We start from the raw sequence: 18,273 nt of genomic DNA, 5'->3' as shown, positions 1-18,273 counted from the left end.
ATCCACGTTCTACTTATTCAACCGTCGGGATAGCTGCGGTAAATATTATTTCGATTCACATACGGGTTGTACAACAGATACAATTGTGCTCAGAATCGAAGCTCTCTGTACAGCGGTCGACGAATGTATAATCTCTCTTTGCCGTAGGAAACGTCAAGGGCCGAGGAAGTGGACGATAAAATTTTTTTAGAAAAATTAACGAACGAACAAAAAATTGATAACCCAAGGGCACGCATCCGCTGATACGATTCTCAACCTCCGTACGAGTCGCTGACCGCGCGACACAACGAATCGAGATGATGGAACGAATCAGACGCGCAACGACCCCGTGCACACATTTTTGTCCAAGTTGTATTCCTTTTTCTACATTAGATAATGAGGGAGGGAAACGAGGAAGCGGTTTTAAACAGCGCGCGCGTTGATTGACGGATTGGAAGAGATTGCTCGTAATTTATTAATTTATTCTTAAAAATGAATTGACTTCAATTCAATCCGCACGTGGACGACGGATAGAGACAGCTGCACGAATGATTACAAAGGTTGATGGTTTCCGAAATTGAAAGACGCGTGGATACGTAATATACTTTGCAGTTCAGTATAGCGATGCGAGACTTAAAACAATAAATTTTGATAACACGGAGAGGAAGAGAAGTATGTACCCACGGCGTTGGATTAAAACGGATGAAGTCCCACAAATTCTTCGGGTAGTTCGAAATCAATTTTACAATTAGTCTGAAACTGATGTGGCATCGATTCGGTTATTCTGCCTACTACTTGCGCACATAGACGACGATTCCTGTGCTGAAAAGTTGAGTGGAATCTCGAAATGCAAGTTGGTTCCGATGGACGTAGATCAATTTAATTAGAAGATTCAGATTTCTGGCCTCAAAATACACAGGAAATCTTCAGCTAAACTTGCAGGAAACGATGTTGATTATGGGCCAAAAATGAAGTATTTTTGAAATCGATTCGATGACACTTTTCTTACGTATTTTGATCTCATGAACACGAATCCAGATGTCAAATTGAGATAGGAATTTTTCCCATCGAGATATCTTAATTTTTCTGCTCCAAAAAGTGAAAATTCAGCGATAACTTTTTTAATTTTATAGAAAGATCAAATTAACTTATGAATTCGGGTTTCTGGGGTCAATCCATGCATAGGTCGAAATATTCGAATTCGAGCCCGAGCTTAGCTGGAGTCAGGTAGCCACGGGCGAGGGGGTTTGTTGTGGGGCGTCACCTCTGCTAAGCCCTGAAGGTGACTTTTCACAACAAAGCGCTACGCTGCTGGCTACGCTGACTCCAGCAAAGCTCGAGTTCGCTGGTGAATTGAGAAAATCAAATATTTCGACCCATGCATGGATTGCGATGAATCAAAGTGGGTCTACGACTAAAACCAATCGATATATCTATAATTTTTCTGCTCCCAAGAGCGAATACTTGATGATTACTCGATCGATTGCACGAGTAGATGATTTTGGCTCTCAGATTTGGATTCCTGAGCTGATTGTACGTTTGATTACCCTTGAGAAGTCAAAAAAAAAATCTATTTTTGGCCCAAAAGTAAAGTAGTTTAAAAATTGATTGTATTACACTTTTCTGACGTATTTCGACCTCAGGAATCCGAATCTGAAAGAAAAATTGATCTATCTCTGAAATTGACCGAGTTATCGCCAATTTTCAGCTTTTTAGGGTCAAAAATAAAAAATTGATTTTTTAGTCTATCCTAATGTAATTTGAGCTCAGGAATCCGAATCCGGAAGAAAAATTGATGCATCTGCAAAAATGACCGAGTTATCCCCATTTTTTCGCATTTTTTACCATAAAAATGGAGATATCTCGAAGGGAAAAAATCGTAGCTCAATTTGGACAACGGATTCGTGTTCCTGAGGTCAAAATACATAAGAAAAGTGCCATACGATCAATTTTAAAAAATAAAAATTTTTGGTCAAAATTTGAAAAAATCGTAAGGGGTACCCCTTGGAAAAATCTCAAATTTTGGGCAAAAATTTTTATTTTTTAAAATTGATCGTATGGCACTTTTCTTATGTATTTTGACCTCAGGAACACGAAACCGTTGTCCAAATTGAGCTACGATTTTTTCCCTTCGAGATATCTCCATTTTTATGGTAAAAAATGCGAAAAAATGGAGATAACTCGGTCATTTTTGCAGATGCATCAATTTTTCTTCCGGATTCGGATTCCTGAGCGCAAATTACATTAGGATAGACTAAAAAATCAATTTTTTATTTTTGAACCCAAAAAGCTGAAAATTGGCGATAACTCGGTCAATTTTAGAGATAGATCAATTTTTCTTTCAGATTCGGATTTCCGAGGTCAAAATACGTCAGAAAAGTGCCATACGATCAATTTTAAAGAATAAAAAAATTTGGCCAAAGTTTGATAATTTTTCAAGGGGTACCCCTTTGGATTTTTCCCAATTTTAGCCAAAAATTTTGATCGTATGGCACTTTTTTCATGTATTTTGACCTCAGAAACACGAATCCGTCGTCTAAATTGAGCTACGATTTTTTCCCTTCGAGATATCCTCAAATTTATGCCAAAAAATGCGATAATTCGGTCATTTTTGAAGATAGATCACTTTGGCTTCCAGATTCGGGTTCCTGGGGTCAAAATATATAAGAATAGCATATAAAATAAAATATTTTTTTTTGGCCCAAAATCGACAAAATTCCGAGGGGTGTCCCTTTGGATTTTTGCGATATTTAGGCCAAAAATGAAATTTTTCATTTTTATTTCGGTTTCATAGGCTAATTTCATGTAATTTGATCTCAGGAATCCGAATTTGAGCCGATCAACTCTTCACTTCTATCTGACATGAACTCGGAACTCATGTAAAAGAAATTAAAGAAAACTCAAGTAACTCAACATGTAGACGAGTTATCAATTGGTGGATTCACATACGAGTATACGTATAAACTCGATCAATTTAGTAAATAAATTTCAGGGATTCAACAGGGATTTTCAATGAGAGTGTTCACGTAGTCATTGCGTAATAGCCACATGGAATGTCGGTGATCTTTGTGTAAGAGATATGAATAATTTGATCGATCCCCGAAGATGTTCGGACCTTTCGCTAGAACAGAATAATGACTACTAGTTTCTTGACCTAAGCCTGTCACACGGCTCTTTTACTCTGTTATGTTAATTCTTTCGATATAAATATTTAAATTCAGTCGAAACTGTTTACGATTAGCTGTTATTCTGAATATGATATTGGACACAGGCGAGTGGAGAAGTTTTAACTCACAATCGGTTTGCCAATTCACGAGCCGATTCACCACGCACAACGTAACACCTGTTCTCGAAAGAGCTCTTGAGAGAATTCCTGTTGAATAGAAATAGACAAGTCTAAAAGTAATGATAATGATGATGATAATAACAAGAAAAAATTACGTGTTAATTGAGACGCTGGAAACTGCTATACGCGCAGAGTTTGTCGTTGGCGAAGAAAAATACACAAAGTTAAGCCAAGAAAATAAATCTTCAGATTTAAAAATAATCTCAAACCGTTGGAGCGTCATTACCAAACTTGAGATTATTCAAAATAAAATTTGTTCACGATTCTCAGTGTCTTTTTTGAGGATTACCATGAAATTTCATCCTTCACCTCGCGCGACTCGGGCCGAATACAACGGAAATATATCGCAGGTGACCCGATGATTCGTGAGATCGAAAGCACGTCACAAAAATAGAATAAGACCCGGATTGATATTCCATGCCTGTTGCTCCCACACCTGAGACGAATACGATCCGCAGACATCGGGTTCTTGGGAGCCCGGTATGTATTTCACATCCTAACTTGATTTATCAAAATACGTTTGTATCAAATTAGTTTTAAGTAGAATCATCTCAAGTCTGTTCGTATAATGACGAATATGGGTATACCACGGGACATGGAGCCCGAAGAGGAAATTTATCCGAACGATTGCGGTAGTTAGCATGAGACCTTTGTGACTTTTGAGTTACCGGGAGGTCCGCGGAGTCCAGAACCGCCGCAGGAGCTCTTTGCCTGGGTACATATTTGCCTCGCACGTTCTACCGTCGATAAACACTTCTGGAGACAAGTGACTGGATGCCTATATCGAAGTATGCCCGTTGAGGAGAGAGAAAAAAAAAATAAAAAAAAAAAAAAAGGAAAAGAAGGGAAGGGAAGGGAAAGGAATGAATGAATAGTTCCGTGAACGAGCGCATCCTCCCTCGACCGCCGACTGCATGGCAATGAGGAGATCACCGACGTTCATGGGAAACAACACACAATTTTCTACACCACCAAACGCGCAACTAAAAAATTGTCAACTCGTCAGGGAATGAATCGTCGACACGTCAGGAGTCCGGCGGCTGGCCCTTGAATACTGAACAGAAGAACTAAATTTACAATTTCCGCCATAGGTATCGGTTAACCATACGATCCATTGTCTATTATTTGAAACGCAAATTTATGTCGTATGCGAATCGCCTTTGCTACCGAATTCTTTTCTTTGATTTTTGGAATAACCAGATACCGTCTGTTCGCATATTCAGAACAGAATCATTCCAAAAACTTTTCCTCAGATCATCACGACCGACATCCTCGTGATCGACCTTTGAAGCGCATTACATAAATATGCTGGGTGCGCCGTGATATTACTAATAGAATTAGTAACGTGAATAACTAAACATATTATATCAGGTGAGATTACCATAAAACATTTGACAAAGTATCATTAGCGCACGGAGTAATAATCTCGCGAATAATTCCGGGGGTGATAATCATCCGTTTCGGGTGGTAAATTATAGCTGTGCTCGTACCGCGACGATGTCATTTTCTCGCAGCGAACGCATAAAATCCCGTGAAGGGTACAATAGAATGAAGATGCGAAAGCACGTACATACCTATATGTATACGCGTTGCAATATCTTCGCCTACATTTGTAATATCTGCGGTGCGGATCGCGATCGACGTGACGCGTAAGAAACGTAATTTCAAAGCCGCACCTTGGGCATAAAGTTTTATGAACTTCGTTGCCCTGTACGCGAAAAGGAGGAAAAAATGTTATTCTCTTCCCAGGTGGAAGAAACGATCTTTCGCTGTAGATATGCAACATCCATTCACCCTTATGTGATGTTTACAAACTATGAATGCTTTGGGACAACGAATTTGGGACGGGGCATACGTGCGGATCTACCTTACATAGAGATACCGGAGTATCCGTATAAAGAGAATATGGCAGGGGGAGACTGTCACCGAAATGAAGACATCATTGGAAATTGAATTCTGACGGGGACGGGAAATACGCTACGAAAACATTCGGTTGAACCTGAACAGCTCGCGTGAGTAGCCACCTCCCTACGTGCCTTGAAAAATTCATACATTTTCAGCTGCTGTCCGTCATGTCGCAAAAACTTGTGCAGGTTTATTTATAACGCTATTAAACCGGGCAAAAATTTGTGTTACGTCATATCGCGAACGCATACCGACGTAATTACTTATTTATTTTATTTTTTCTCTCACATAAAATTGAGGAAGAAATTAATTGAGTCACGAAAGTTGCTGGTATTCGGCAGGTGATTAAAAATAAAGAAATCTTGTACAAACGATAAGAGTTCTCGACTGTTATACACAGTCGCCAAGTAATGTGTATACACGTATGGATGTGTATATAATAATAACGTTATTCATACACGCGTGTGCGAATTCCTGGATCATCGACCCTTTCGTCGGGTTTTGTCGTTTATAATTGAGTTTAGGGGATGATATTTCGTGGATTTACCGATTCGGTATGGGTGGAAATTGATCGGAATTTATAATCCCCTAGAGTATACACCCTCGTAGATTTTTGCCGTTTATATCAACGGGGTAAAAGCTGGAATAGGGTGACCGTCGTGACCTGGAAATATACTCAAGGGGTTGAGAGGCGCCATGTTTCCGCGTATGCGCACCGTAGCTTGAATCCCTTGTGTTCCAGTATCTCGAGGTCACATATTCGATCGGATCCGCGTCTCTCTGTCGTGAATAGCTGTAAAACATATACTTTATTATCATGCTAACGGTACATTATCATCCGAATATTCTCAGGCGACGTTAATTGGGATAATAACAGCGCCCCGTGCTCAATAATGGTCGGATGAAACGCGCGTCGTTCTATCAATTTATTATAGATACCATTTCGCTTCCATTTACATTCCAATCTACGAGTAGAGATGAGTTTCCTTGTTTATCGCGCGGAGTGGGAAATAAGCCTTTTGAAGAAATGAAACGAAAATTGGACCGATCGTATCGCCGGAGAATGAGGAACACTTGTTAAAACGTAGCGCCGTGCGCGTTGGGGGTAGAAAATTTCGCATATGGAGGCAGTCGAGGCACCGTGTTAGGCAACCAAGCCTATCACGGACGCCAAACTGTATTGCATAATATCTTATTTCTAATATCGGTTCTTTCGGAGCCTGTGGTTATCGGTGCAAGTAAGTGATCCTTCATTTTCACCCACTGCATTTCCTTTACAAAAAATAGGTCACCATAGACAAATAGCGCTCATTCTACTTCCCGTATAAGTCGCACCGTGGCCTAGTTACGACCAAACCTGCTTCCTTAAAATACTATATACCTTGTATTAAATTTTGACGCATAACGGTTACGGACTTATCCTGCAGAGTGTCATGTGCTTCGGAAAACAAATTATCTTTTTCTAGTGACAATATTCTTTGATATCATTTTTCATCATGTTTATGATGAGATTTAATTGATTTATCGCCCACTGTTCGGACCACAGACCTATCAGTGGTTACTTCAGTTACAAAATATCTTCAATTACCAAGAGTTTATAATATTCCCCAATTTGAATGTGAATATCTATGGTGACATGATTGAAACGAAATCAAGTGTTACCCACAATTTTACTGCAGAGACTTAATTCTGCAGCCATGATATTTCTGCCCCGTAATCGTATACAGTGATGTAAAATCATTTTATACTACATCTTCCAATAACTGTTACTCAAAAAAATTTTCGTTATTCTAGTCTATAATTAAAAAAGAATTGTCGAAATGGCAGCGAGTAAACAACAGGAAATGAGTTACACGTGCGAGATTTGCGGACTAGAGGGATTCAATGACGAGGAGATGAGATCGCACATGGTTATTTATCATCTCCAAGGGGCAGCAAGTTGTCCTTTTTGTGATCTAGGTGAAGTATCACCAGCCGAAATGCTTCTTCACGTGAATAGCGCCCATTTGGACTACCTTACTCCAAGGTACAATAGCATGTGGAAAGTATACATATATGCAATTATCCTGGGTTCTCTTATCATAGATATAAAAGCTCAAGTTTCTCATGCTTACACCATAGCTTATACCATATACCGATATTGAAAAAGAGTCAGCAACAGTACAGTAAACTCCATTACATATTTCTTTGTATAACTTGATAAATGAGTCTTCCGCGATGGTTTTATAGAATTATCTATGTAAATAATGATTACGTGAGCGAAGTAGGATCGATAATTTGTTTATCCTTTATCGCATTACGCTTTAATATGTAAAATGGTATGTGTCTGTAAAAACAGGCCATTTGAATTTGATAGCGGGCATTGAATGTTTCGAGTTTTCAATATTCAGATCTCGATGATTTCGATATTTCCGAATTTGAAACTTCAAGCGGTCGATTTCAATCTTCAGTTGGTCCGTTGCCACTGAAGAGGTGAGGTGTAATTTTATGTACGAATTTATTTAACGCAAGAGATCAACCACCAGCCATTCTAAGGCCTCTGAAATGTTACATACATCTCATGGTCGTTCAATAAAAAGGAAACGGTAATATTTATACAAAGTTATGTACCCACAAGTGTAAGGCAATGGGTTTCTGAACGGGGTTAGGGGTTAATCCTGATGCTTCGACACACTTCATTTTCTCAGTTTCAGTTGCTCAATTAAACTCTGATCGAAATTTGCAGTACCCCGAAAAATGACATGATGGCATTCATTGATGATGATCCTACAACGGACAGTGATCGTTATGACGAATGTAGAGGACCATCTCCACCACCGGTCTCACACCCTCCTCATTTCCAAAATGGTTGGGGCTCTTCGTCACCTCTACAGCAATCTCAAGAAGAACGAAAGTCTAACATTCCTAATCTTAACAATAATATAAACAACAATAACAATAGCAGTACAGTTAATGGCCAGCGTAAGTATCTTTTGTCTGTTTGTACTTGTGTGCAACAATATGAATAGATTTAAAAGTGTTTGATTTTTAATTAGCATCTGGAGGTGCTGCAGGTCATGGGTCTCCCCTACGCTCTAGCCTTAATCTTCGGCTACGTACACATGCCTCACCAAAACCGCCAGTCCAGGAGTGTCCTATGTGCCCCTACAGCTCAGATAGTCCTCTCAAACTTGAAGAGCACATTAATCGTCAGCATTTTGATTTAACATCACCGTCCTATCCTCCTGAATCACCACCTTCTAGAGATGGAGTCTTCAATTGTCCTCTTTGTGTTAGGTCCTTTCCCCATGTGTCTGATCTGGAACTACATGTCAACATTGAACACAAAGACATACTTAGGTAAGAAACTGCGTCAGAATCACTTTATAGAAACCTATTATGATCATCGCTTTCATTTAGTCCAGCAAATGGGACGACTGCTTCATCAGATCAAAGCAGTACAGGAAGTTACACACCTGCATGTCCAGTTTGTCTGAGCACATCGTTTCGGAGTAGTGAAGAACTGACTGCGCACATAGAAGAACATTTCAATAAGAAAGGTGCACCCTCGCCTGTCACACCAGATGTTTCAAGTGATCGTTTGTTGGCAAAAGATATGGAGAGGCGAGAAAAAGAAATCAGAAGGTTGCGAGAACAACGTGAATTTGAAATGTTGAGAGCACAATACGGAATGGACAATCAAGGAAACTTCCGAGAGCAAAGCAACACCAATATGCAGCGGGCTGTTTATGCTGGTGAAATGTCTGTTGCTGATTACTATGAAAGACAAATTGAACTCAGAGTTGCTGAGAGCAACGGTATCGACGATGGAAGCTCTTGCACACGTGGCAAGTCATCCAAGAACTAAATACATAAATACTGAGATCAAAACAAACTCAAACTCAACATCATATTTCGCTATTGCAGGACTGGTTCCAAAAGTGCGAGCAGTGAGTCAAGCTTGTAGTAATGTTGTGAATACTTTGATGTGCTCCACTGTTGACCACTATGGATCAACTTATGGCGACAGGGGTTGGGGGTGCGGATATAGAAACATACAGATGTTGATCTCATCGTTGCTACAGCATACAGGTTTCAACGACCTGGTGTACAAGGCATGGGGCTTTGGTAAAGAAGGTAGCAGCACTAGTGAGTGGCCCTCTCGCAGTGCCATGCCATCCATTTCACGAATTCAGACACTAGTGGAGTGGGCTTGGTCCCAGGGCTTCGATATCCAAGGTGCTGAACAACTTGGTGGAAAGCTAGTCAATACGAGGAAATGGATCGGCTCTTCAGAAGTCTTTACTTTTTTATCCAGCCTCAGAATAAGGTACAGTCCCCAAATCACTCCACAAATTATAAGCATATCAGTCTTTGTTTTTTCCAATCCTGAGCAGATGTCAGCTGGTAGATTTTATTAGTCCAACTAGTCCTGATGGTGGGCATCCCGAGATGTTCAACTGGGTGTTACAGTATTTTCAAAGAAGTGACGATTTTAAGCCACCATTGTATTTGCAGCATCAAGGTATGGGAAAATCTTACTTGATACTCTGACTGTAACTTAGTTCCAATAATAATTTTGATTTATCAAAATAAATTCTTTATGTTGCAGATCACAGTAGGACAATAATGGGGGTCGAACAACTTAGAGATGGCTCAATAACCATGTTAGTGTTGGATCCCAGTCACAATCCAGCCCAGATGTCTCAGTTTAACAGCACGAGTAGTGCTCCTGGGGCGATGCGACTTGTCCGCAAATCCGTTGCTGCCATGAAAGCTAGGCACTATCAAGTTGTGGCTGTTACTGGTATCATGGAGACAGAATCTCAGTATCAAGTGAGTAATTTTGTGTGATTGCTTTGGATGGTCGATATGCCCTATTAATCAAGTGTTGTAGTTTTGAGATTAATAAACTTTGAAAATGATGAAAACCTTTATGATTTCAGCAAAGCAAGGTGTTCCAATCGATACAAATTCCACAGGATAGGTGAGAGTCAGTGAATAATACATTGAATAATAATGATAATCTACGTCCTCTGATAAGTGTCCTATGGTGTTTTCTTGTTGCTGTGACGGGTGTCAGCCACAATACCCTTAAATTAATACCTGTCATAATTCAGAAGAACTCGTGACCATGGGAACATAGTCTACCTGTAGAAATGTAACACAACGTTATTGTATAGTTAATGAATATTCTTACATTCTTAGACATCGGTAGATAGGATCAGGTTACGTCTGAGTTTACCATCCTCAAATACTTCATATTATGATGATTGTAGATAGTAAAATAATTCTAACGAATTTACACTGATTCATGTAGGTATATATCCTACATATAATTTATATGTATATCATGAAAGAGTACGTGTCAGACACAAATTTTAAAGTGTCTTCTGGGTGCACTGTTTACCAAAGTCTAAGGTCTAACCATGATCATCAGGATTTCACTTTATTCCACTTATCTGAGGATAAACTAATAAAATCTCTGATATGAACTCTTAGCCTAATATAACACAAATATATTCTTAAGAATGTATCTGTGATCGAGTCAGAAACTGAAGCATAATATGCATACCTACATAGTAGTGCGATTTACGTTTAATTAGGAAGTATTCGTATCGTGCAAAGACACTTTAAAATTTTGGGACTAATTTGCAATGCCCGGCCCCAAGTTAGTAAGCTCAGATGAAAGAAATATATTAACATGCTCGATCGCTAATAATTTGATACCTACGTAGACATCTACAATTAATGCTCAATATTTTTTGACCATGTTAATTATGTCAATTCATTTATCAATTATCAATTAGGCATTGTTTTTCAATCAATTGATTAATTATAATAGATGGCCGGGATGGGAGAAAGAGACTCTTACGTAGCTGTGATGCTATTATCTAATTAATGCTAATCACTCACTTAACAAAGCATTTTTAACCACACCCCAAAGTCCTTATATAACAAGTTATTTAGTTGATTAGGGACCATTATGTGTAAATATATGTGTATAATTATTTTTCTTGAATTGTTCCTGCCCATTATGAAAGGTAATATGTCAAAAGTTTCACTTTTCACCTTTGTTTGTAAAATATTTGGGAACTTCTAATACTAAACTAATGATATATCGCTTGAAAATATTTCAGCAACTACTCAATTCGAAATTATGCACGGGTTGATCAGTGATCGAGCCAAACTTAAGATAAATTGCATGATCAGAACACGGTCAATTCAATTGTATTAAATAGATATCGACGCTCTGTGAAGCTTACAAACTTCTAATGATTATAGATACTTTTTTATTTCAGAATTATGATTAACGTTATTTTTTTTCTAATTTTTTTAGGAACAAAAGTAACTTCGTTTCAAAGTTTCGTTTGAAGTTTTAAAAAGAGCTTTACCACACACCGCACCAGCAATCAACACCCATCTCATAAATTGCACTTACTCGTTTTCACACATATAAAGTACAACTACTTTCATACAAATTATAAGTAATATATTTAATTATTTCAATCGATATAAGACAACCTACTCCGTAGTTTTTAAGTCCACTATAATGCTGTGAAAGTTTCAGTCCAATACTTAATCGTTATACAACTTGATAATAGACTATCAGTATGTATGTACATTAAACTCCTTCTTGGAAGGTCTATTTATTATAATGTAAGTATTCATTCATTGTCCAATGTGTCTCTTGATTATAAAGAAAACCTGTGTTACCATTTGTATGATATTGCTAAAGACATGATTATTTTGATTTTTTCTGGCATTCATATTAGAGTATGTACATGATAATCACTACAAAATTTTGCCTGTAATCATTCATGTGGAGATCCATCCAACATATAATTTAAAAATACTAATCACTGTTAATTTCTTGTTTTTATACTTTATTTTGTAGTGAAGTGTGCGATCACTTGTCAGTTTCTTATATGATAAAATCATGAATGATAGAAATTTGTTGGAAGTCTCATTACTCGCAGATTTATTACCACTAACAAAAAAGTTCAGTTTTTGTAGTAGCGAGACTAAATACAAAATTGTTATTATACAATAAAATTTAAATGTTAAATCCACACATGATCCAAAAATGTACTCATATATTTCTAGAATTCCTGGTACAATAATTACAGTGCCCTTCCAATGGAAACTCATCCAGTACAATCAACGTAATTAAAGGTTAAAACTCAATGACACTCCGTGAATTTTCCAGCAAATAAATTATATTTGTCAACAAGTGAACTTATCATAAATACATGAATAACATAGATCTGATAGTAGAGTGTATGAACCGATTTAGAAATTATTTTCAAGGTAGGCTGTACCAGGAGCGAGTAAGTTATTGTGTGGAACACCTTTAATAAGCAACGGATTAACAAGGACCAGTTGAGTACTAATAAACTAAAATTTATTTACATGAGGTATGTACAATGACTGCTGTTATCATTTCTTTCATTACTGAATTTACAATGCTAATAAATAAAATGAGATAAGTTGACCAGAACTTTGATCTTTTGATACAATTTCATGACTCACAGGAGATGTAGTACTACTTTATATCTTGAAACCCAAATTCCTCATGCACACTTTGTGGGCCTCTATTAAATCTTGGCAATTCTCTTCTCCTCTTTCTATTATGCTGTAAATGAATAAAAACTCACGTTATTCGTTGGTATACCATTTCTGACGAACACTATACAAAACTGGTGGGATTGCACATCAAATAACCTAAAATTCAAACACTGCCTAAATCGGGTACTCACCAGGCATCTCGCGGCTTTTTTGTTTCTGGACAGGCACAGCACGGTTTCAATTTTTTCGGAGGTTCAGTCTCCGCTAAGCTGGGTGCTGGAACTGTCTGTTTAGTTGCGTCATTGCCCATTTTTGAGTAAATCAATCGCCGAAATATGTGATTCAAGGCAAAACTGAGGTCACGAGACAACTTGCTTCGAGATGGCTCGTGTATAACATGCCGGATTGCTGAGAGCAATGCAAGGATGGCATTGGCGATGGTATGTGAAGTTGCTGAATATGCGTAAAGTTTGCGCAGTACGTTTGCGAGGCATTTTTGATAATTAAGTAAATGATTTAGTAATGACAGTCGAAGGGGGTATTAGAGACGAAATCGTTATCAGTAAAACGATTCGCAGCACTAATTTATATGCAGAGATAAAAATGTTCAGAGCTATCAAACAATGTGAGATTCCACTTTCAGGGTCGATTTTGTGTAGTGAGTGCAATTTCATTGTCAACTATTTGAGATAACGATTCTTTTTCATTTCCTTCTGAGCATTGAGTAATACCATAGAATATTGAACATTCTATGTATCCATGGCAATACTATTGATGATTTACTCATAAACTCGATTGTTGCATCAACTTCATATGACCTCAAGATTGCTTCAAGTTCAAACCCATTGGATAATAATAATTCTATGCTGATTATGTAAGAATGTGCGTTTATTCATCGAGTTCTATGATCATCGACTCACCTGATGGGAAAGAAGTATCATAGAATAACGGATTCGGAACAGGTCAATTTTAAATCGTGTTGGTAGGGAATCAAATAAAACATACCAAGCTAAAATGAATACGGTTTAATGAATAGCCAATAAACTTTAGCATCAAGCCTATGTCTTCTGACTGTCGAATAATGAATTTTCACCATAGCAGCTTTGCGCTGCCATGGTACAATTCAAAACTGATACAATGATAATAAATAGAGTTTCGGAGTGGTCAACTACCAGAGTTAAACATTGTTAATTTAATACCTCAAATGATGGTAGCTGCATTCATATAGCTATAATGTCATTTACATAATTACAATATCACTATATGGTCAATCAATCAACCATCATTAACATTAATGATTTTGCTATCGTATATTAGGAATCACACTATAAATAGGTATAACGAAATGACGAGATTGCGGTATACGAAGTCAGAGGTGATACTTGTACTAGAGTTGCTACTTCGCCGCATGGTTGTTTCTTATTTCATTATCAGATTTACTTTGTGGCCTCCTGGAGGTATGCGATCAGGTCCGCTCGTTCACCCTCTGATTTCAAACCAGCAAACACCATCTTTGTACCAGGGATGTACTTCTTAGGGTTTTCAAGGTAGACGAATAACGTATCCGGGTTCCAGGTGATTCCTGTCAATTGAATGAATTTGAATTGTGAAATAGCCTGAGCTTATAACTGAGTTCCAGGTAGTTAGATTAGGTAATAATGTGTTGTATTTACTGGTCGTTACCTTTGGCCTTGTTTGCATCTGTGTAGACAAAGCCAGCAGCCTGACCAGTTTTTCTGCCAATCAATCCATGAAGATTAGGTCCTACTTTATGTTTGCCACCAGCATTTACAGTATGACACTGCGAACACTTTTGCTTGAACAGCTACAGATATAAGAAAAATATATTAATGTAATTTTCTGACATTGATAATTACTTTAATACAGCAGTCTGACTATTAGTTGCTTACCTTCTTGCCCTTTTCAGCATCACCAGCAGGAACTCCCATTTTTAATACGTGGACTAGAAGAAAGAAAAAGAATTGAGCAGATGATCTAGAGGACATTCAAATATTTCCAGTTCCATGTGAGTTATTTCTCATTCATTTCTAGATAACACTGAATATCAAATACATTTTGTAGTATTTTATCTATGACAGTGCCTGGTTAAATCAAGATAAGCCCAAGAGGCAGTGATTTTTGAAAATTCGAACTACTTTGCGTCTGCTAATCGAATATTGAACAAATCGATCAATAAAACAGATTATCTCTATTTAATCATGTGAAAGTGATTATGATCCAAAAATTTTTGGATTTGGGTCACCCCTGGTATTGATTGCAACATACATCATGTGCATCCCCATTTTCGCGGAAACGCGAGTTTCGTAACTCTACAACAGCTATGTATTTTTAATGGTGAAGAAATTGTGAGAAATCAATAGGCAGAGAGATTCTCTTCCTGGTCGGTTCAAAGGACGGTCGAAGACATGCGTAACTTCAAGCTCGATTACGTCAGTCGTTTTCGTTTCGAAAATGCGGGGAATATGACTATGTTACAGGAATCGAACCACCGATGACCTGACGTCGATTAAACATGAATGAAAATAGGAAGGGGTTGAATGTCACCTATTTTTTCCCTCGCGGAACCTACGCCCTTCAGAAATATTACCGAACAACTCGTGGTATGGTATGACGTTATCGCGAATACCACGTCCAGTGATTCTCATACAAGCAGTAGGAGCAGACATGCGTATTTAGGGGACTAGGACAGTGGGCTCATGGCCAACAATCATTATATAATTCACGTGATTACACCAGAACATTAATAGACTACGATCAAATTGTCATGAAAAATCGAACGTTCCCGCGTTTTATTAGATAAATATGAGGGGGTAGCTTATGGGGGCTAGGGTAGATCGTTCTGGAAGGTCACAGTTTCTAGGAATCTGATGGGAATCTATAATTGCTCAATGAGAAGGATTTCGGACGTTTCTCAGGACTTTTTACAGAATTTATTAACAATATTTATGACTGATAATGCAATAATTATTAATAATTGAAATTACCTGCGTAGCACAACCGCACCGACTCAACGTTCACCGGAAAGTGATCCAAAGGCTACTTTGCTCTTCAATAGACATTCAGCAGTTGCATGTGATGCATCGATATTCGAGACATGTCATGGAATCGAAATACGTAGCTGTCGAGACTCGACCGTTTCCGAGAGTCGATAGTCTCGAGGTGATTGTTGATGTATTGTTGCTCACATGATAAACTAGGAATCTGTAATGGGACTTTGGTTAAACCATTGAGCAACTCTAAACAATTTAATTTAACTATTGTTAACAAATCTTCGTTTATTCGACACATTCTTTTTCAAGAAGCGCGTGTCCAGGTCCAAGCTCTCAAAAAATTTCAAATCCACTTGTTGACCTTTAGCCTGACTGTTCATGATTTCATCTGGGTAAAATTCCGTGATAGATTTGAATTTGGATGTGGAAAACGCAAGAATACAATGCATTTGAAAAAACGTTCCTAAGCCATAATTTTTTCATCCATTCGATCAGCGCGATTAGAAATTCATCAAACTAAGTACAATATTTCGAGGATAAAGCTAGTTCGATTTCGTGTAGGAACAGAAGTTGCGTTGTCTGATGAGCACGGGCAGACAAAAGCTGTATACCTTGCCTCCACCATACCATATCTAAATTCTCAGCGTTAACAGGTGTGTCGAACAATATCGCGTCCCTATTTTGATAATCTTGGGTCGAAATTAAGAGCAGCTGTGCATTATCACAGAGTTTCTGAATGCTGCAAGCGCTCCGCTTTTGCCAGGCGCCTGATAACGCGGCGGAAGTGTGCGGTTTGCGGATTTCCATGTTGCCTGCGGCTTCTGAGCGGTTTTCGTATGCTGCGAGAAAAATCCACACTCGCTGCTATAAGATTTTCATTTCATTCAGTTGTTCGTTGAATGTGTTGCCGAATACTGCGAAGCATTCGGTTGAATGAATCGCGAAAAAGTTTTAAAAAAAAATGATCGTTAATCGGCTTTCACTAATCGGTCCATAATTCAGTATTTCGTGTTAAATTTTATCGACTTTACGCGATATATATTTATATTCGACGTGATTATCTCGTTTTACGTTACAAGTGTAATCATTTTCTGGAAAAAAAAATTATATCAAAGCTAGGTGAAGAACAATATGAAGCCCGAAGATGTACAGTGTACAAATGTAAAGGACAACCCGTCAGAAAGTAGCAGCGACGATCCCAGTACCAAGAAACTAAAGCAGAAAAAAGGCCTCCTGAAACTTCAACTCGGTAGAACATTTAGTTCCGGATCATTGAAGAAATCGAAAAGTCCTGGTTTGAGTTATTCCGAGCAAAATTCACCAATGAGTTTGCCCAGCTCACCCCGAGGGAGCCCGAATCACGGGAGTCCTGTTTTCCAAAAACCGAAATCAAGATCACCCTGGTACAACTTCACTCAACATCGGAGTAACCGTTCACCATCTTCCCCGTCAAACTCATCCACATCTTCGAGGTGGTACGGGGAGGGTTCGCTCCCACAGACCCCGATCAGTCCGATGGAATGTTACGACAGGGAAAAAATTGCAAGAGGAACTTTTACGTACGAAAAGACAAAGTCGAGGAGTTCGTGGGCCAGCATCGGTGGCTCGCGACGAGCGTCTTCTTCGCTATCGAATTCACCCGTTCGCCAATCTTTCGGTGGTGGATCTCGCGGGTCCTCCGGTTCCGTACCTCACTCGCCGATGACGCAAAAACAGATCGACGAACTGAAAAAGCTTTTTGCCGATCACAAGTCCAAATCAAAGCACTCGTTGTACACTTCCGGCAAGTCACCCCGCCACAGGTCCTTCACTTCGCTCCCGAACTCTACCAGTGGATACTTCAAATATTATCCCAACAACTCGTCACCGCCTTCGCCCTCCAATCAGATTATTCGAAAGAGCGCTACATTCACCAGAATTTCCACCGAAGATCAGCTATGGTGAGTTTTTGCACATGCCATACAATTTCCGAATAGTTTTAAGCTTTCAAAGGCTCGTTTGACGAACGAGAAAAAATATTCAACGAGCCTTCGAGAATCGCCCCGGCGATTTTTTATCGGATATCTCACAAAACTGTTTTTATCTCTACATGTACGAGGTGCATGCGAATATGGTTGTTTTGCAAAGGCAGCGAAAAATGTAGGAGTTATTTCCGATCCGTTGCTCTTGCGCCTTTCATACCGTACGCTATGGTATATACCGAACGGATAATTCTAAGAAACGAAGTAATATGTGCATTGCTTCACTCAAACGTACGATGTCGTTGCCCGAAAGATGCAGCAGTTTAAAATCAGATCACGGAGTCACTCTGACCGTGGTTAGCTATAACAACTATTTATACACGTCCGCTATGCGCGTATCCACCAAATACATGGAATAATATAATGGTACCTGAAAAACATAAAGAAATAAACTGAACCGCTGGGAAAAATTTCACACAGCTACGTGAAAATGCGGAGAGGTGATTTTTTTTCATCTTTTTTT

At 38.6% G+C, this 18,273-nt stretch overlaps 4 protein-coding genes across 8 annotated transcripts in view; 2 read left to right on the top strand and 2 right to left on the bottom strand.

The window, feature by feature from the left end:
* The first annotated feature begins 3,307 nt into the window (after positions 1–3,307).
* LOC105686455 (zinc finger-containing ubiquitin peptidase 1-like) lies at positions 3,308–12,289 on the top strand. 4 transcript variants are annotated; one of them, XM_048654956.1, is made up of 11 exons: positions 3,308–4,416; positions 4,579–5,337; positions 7,025–7,256; positions 7,956–8,191; positions 8,266–8,569; positions 8,630–9,057; positions 9,137–9,539; positions 9,607–9,734; positions 9,822–10,045; positions 10,156–10,196; positions 11,550–12,289. In XM_048654956.1, the coding sequence occupies exons 3-11, from the start codon at positions 7,051–7,053 to the stop codon at positions 11,590–11,592; spliced, it is 2,013 nt and encodes a 670-aa protein (XP_048510913.1). In that variant the 5' UTR covers positions 3,308–4,416; positions 4,579–5,337; positions 7,025–7,050; the 3' UTR covers positions 11,593–12,289. The 4 variants fall into 4 exon arrangements, with proteins under 4 accessions (XP_048510913.1, XP_012256736.2, XP_012256744.2 ...); XM_012401313.3 differs by lacking the exons at positions 3,308–4,416; positions 4,579–5,337 and adding an exon at positions 5,426–6,468; XM_012401321.3 differs by lacking the exons at positions 3,308–4,416; positions 4,579–5,337 and adding an exon at positions 5,435–6,468 and having other exon boundaries at positions 10,156–12,289.
* A 308-nt stretch (positions 12,290–12,597) lies between these two features.
* Positions 12,598–13,242, bottom strand: LOC105686471 (cytochrome c oxidase copper chaperone). The gene is made up of 2 exons (XM_012401342.3): positions 12,970–13,242; positions 12,598–12,845 (listed from the first exon to the last, which is right to left on the bottom strand). The coding sequence occupies exons 1-2, from the start codon at positions 13,086–13,088 to the stop codon at positions 12,761–12,763; spliced, it is 204 nt and encodes a 67-aa protein (XP_012256765.2). The 5' UTR covers positions 13,089–13,242; the 3' UTR covers positions 12,598–12,760.
* A 546-nt stretch (positions 13,243–13,788) lies between these two features.
* On the bottom strand, positions 13,789–15,890 carry LOC105686504 (cytochrome c-2). Of its 2 annotated transcripts, none has more exons than XM_012401406.4 (4): positions 15,784–15,890; positions 14,689–14,741; positions 14,462–14,603; positions 13,789–14,360 (listed from the first exon to the last, which is right to left on the bottom strand). In XM_012401406.4, exons 2-4 carry the CDS (start codon positions 14,725–14,727, stop codon positions 14,215–14,217), a joined length of 327 nt encoding a protein of 108 aa, XP_012256829.1. In that variant the 5' UTR covers positions 14,728–14,741; positions 15,784–15,890; the 3' UTR covers positions 13,789–14,214. The 2 variants fall into 2 exon arrangements, with proteins under 2 accessions (XP_012256829.1, XP_012256838.1); XM_012401415.3 differs by lacking the exon at positions 15,784–15,890 and adding an exon at positions 15,344–15,419.
* Positions 15,891–16,761: 871 nt separating this feature from the next.
* Positions 16,762–18,273, top strand: part of LOC105688918 (rap1 GTPase-activating protein 1) — a 152,344-nt gene continuing 150,832 nt past the window's right edge. The window contains exon 1 of the mRNA XM_025746856.2: positions 16,762–17,729. Coding sequence (XP_025602641.2) covers positions 16,921–17,729 — 809 coding nt within the window. The 5' untranslated portion in view covers positions 16,762–16,920. The remainder of the gene's footprint in view (positions 17,730–18,273) is intronic.

This window comes from Athalia rosae, chromosome 4, assembly GCF_917208135.1.
Source record: "Athalia rosae chromosome 4, iyAthRosa1.1, whole genome shotgun sequence".
In the NCBI taxonomy this organism is placed as follows: domain Eukaryota; kingdom Metazoa; phylum Arthropoda; class Insecta; order Hymenoptera; family Athaliidae; genus Athalia; species Athalia rosae.
Note: the sequence above shows the minus strand (reverse complement) of the source record. Positions and strands in the feature narration are given on the sequence as shown.

Excerpts from the sequence above, each read along its gene's own strand:
- LOC105686455 (XM_048654956.1), top strand. The coding sequence starts at position 7,051 with ATGGCAGCGAGTAAACAACAGGAAATGAGTTACACGTGCGAGATTTGC. Across the intron at positions 9,540-9,606 it reads TTATCCAGCCTCAGAATAAG|ATGTCAGCTGGTAGATTTTA; the intron begins GTACAGTCCCCA and ends AATCCTGAGCAG. Across the intron at positions 10,197-11,549 it reads ATACAAATTCCACAGGATAG|GAACAAAAGTAACTTCGTTT; the intron begins GTGAGAGTCAGT and ends TAATTTTTTTAG.
- LOC105686471 (XM_012401342.3), bottom strand. The coding sequence starts at position 13,088 with ATGGGCAATGACGCAACTAAACAGACAGTTCCAGCACCCAGCTTAGCG. Across the intron at positions 12,846-12,969 it reads AAAAAGCCGCGAGATGCCTG|CATAATAGAAAGAGGAGAAG; the intron begins GTGAGTACCCGA and ends ATTCATTTACAG.
- LOC105686504 (XM_012401406.4), bottom strand. The coding sequence starts at position 14,727 with ATGGGAGTTCCTGCTGGTGATGCTGAAAAGGGCAAGAAG. Across the intron at positions 14,604-14,688 it reads ATGCTGAAAAGGGCAAGAAG|CTGTTCAAGCAAAAGTGTTC; the intron begins GTAAGCAACTAA and ends TTATATCTGTAG. Across the intron at positions 14,361-14,461 it reads AGATGCAAACAAGGCCAAAG|GAATCACCTGGAACCCGGAT; the intron begins GTAACGACCAGT and ends TTCAATTGACAG.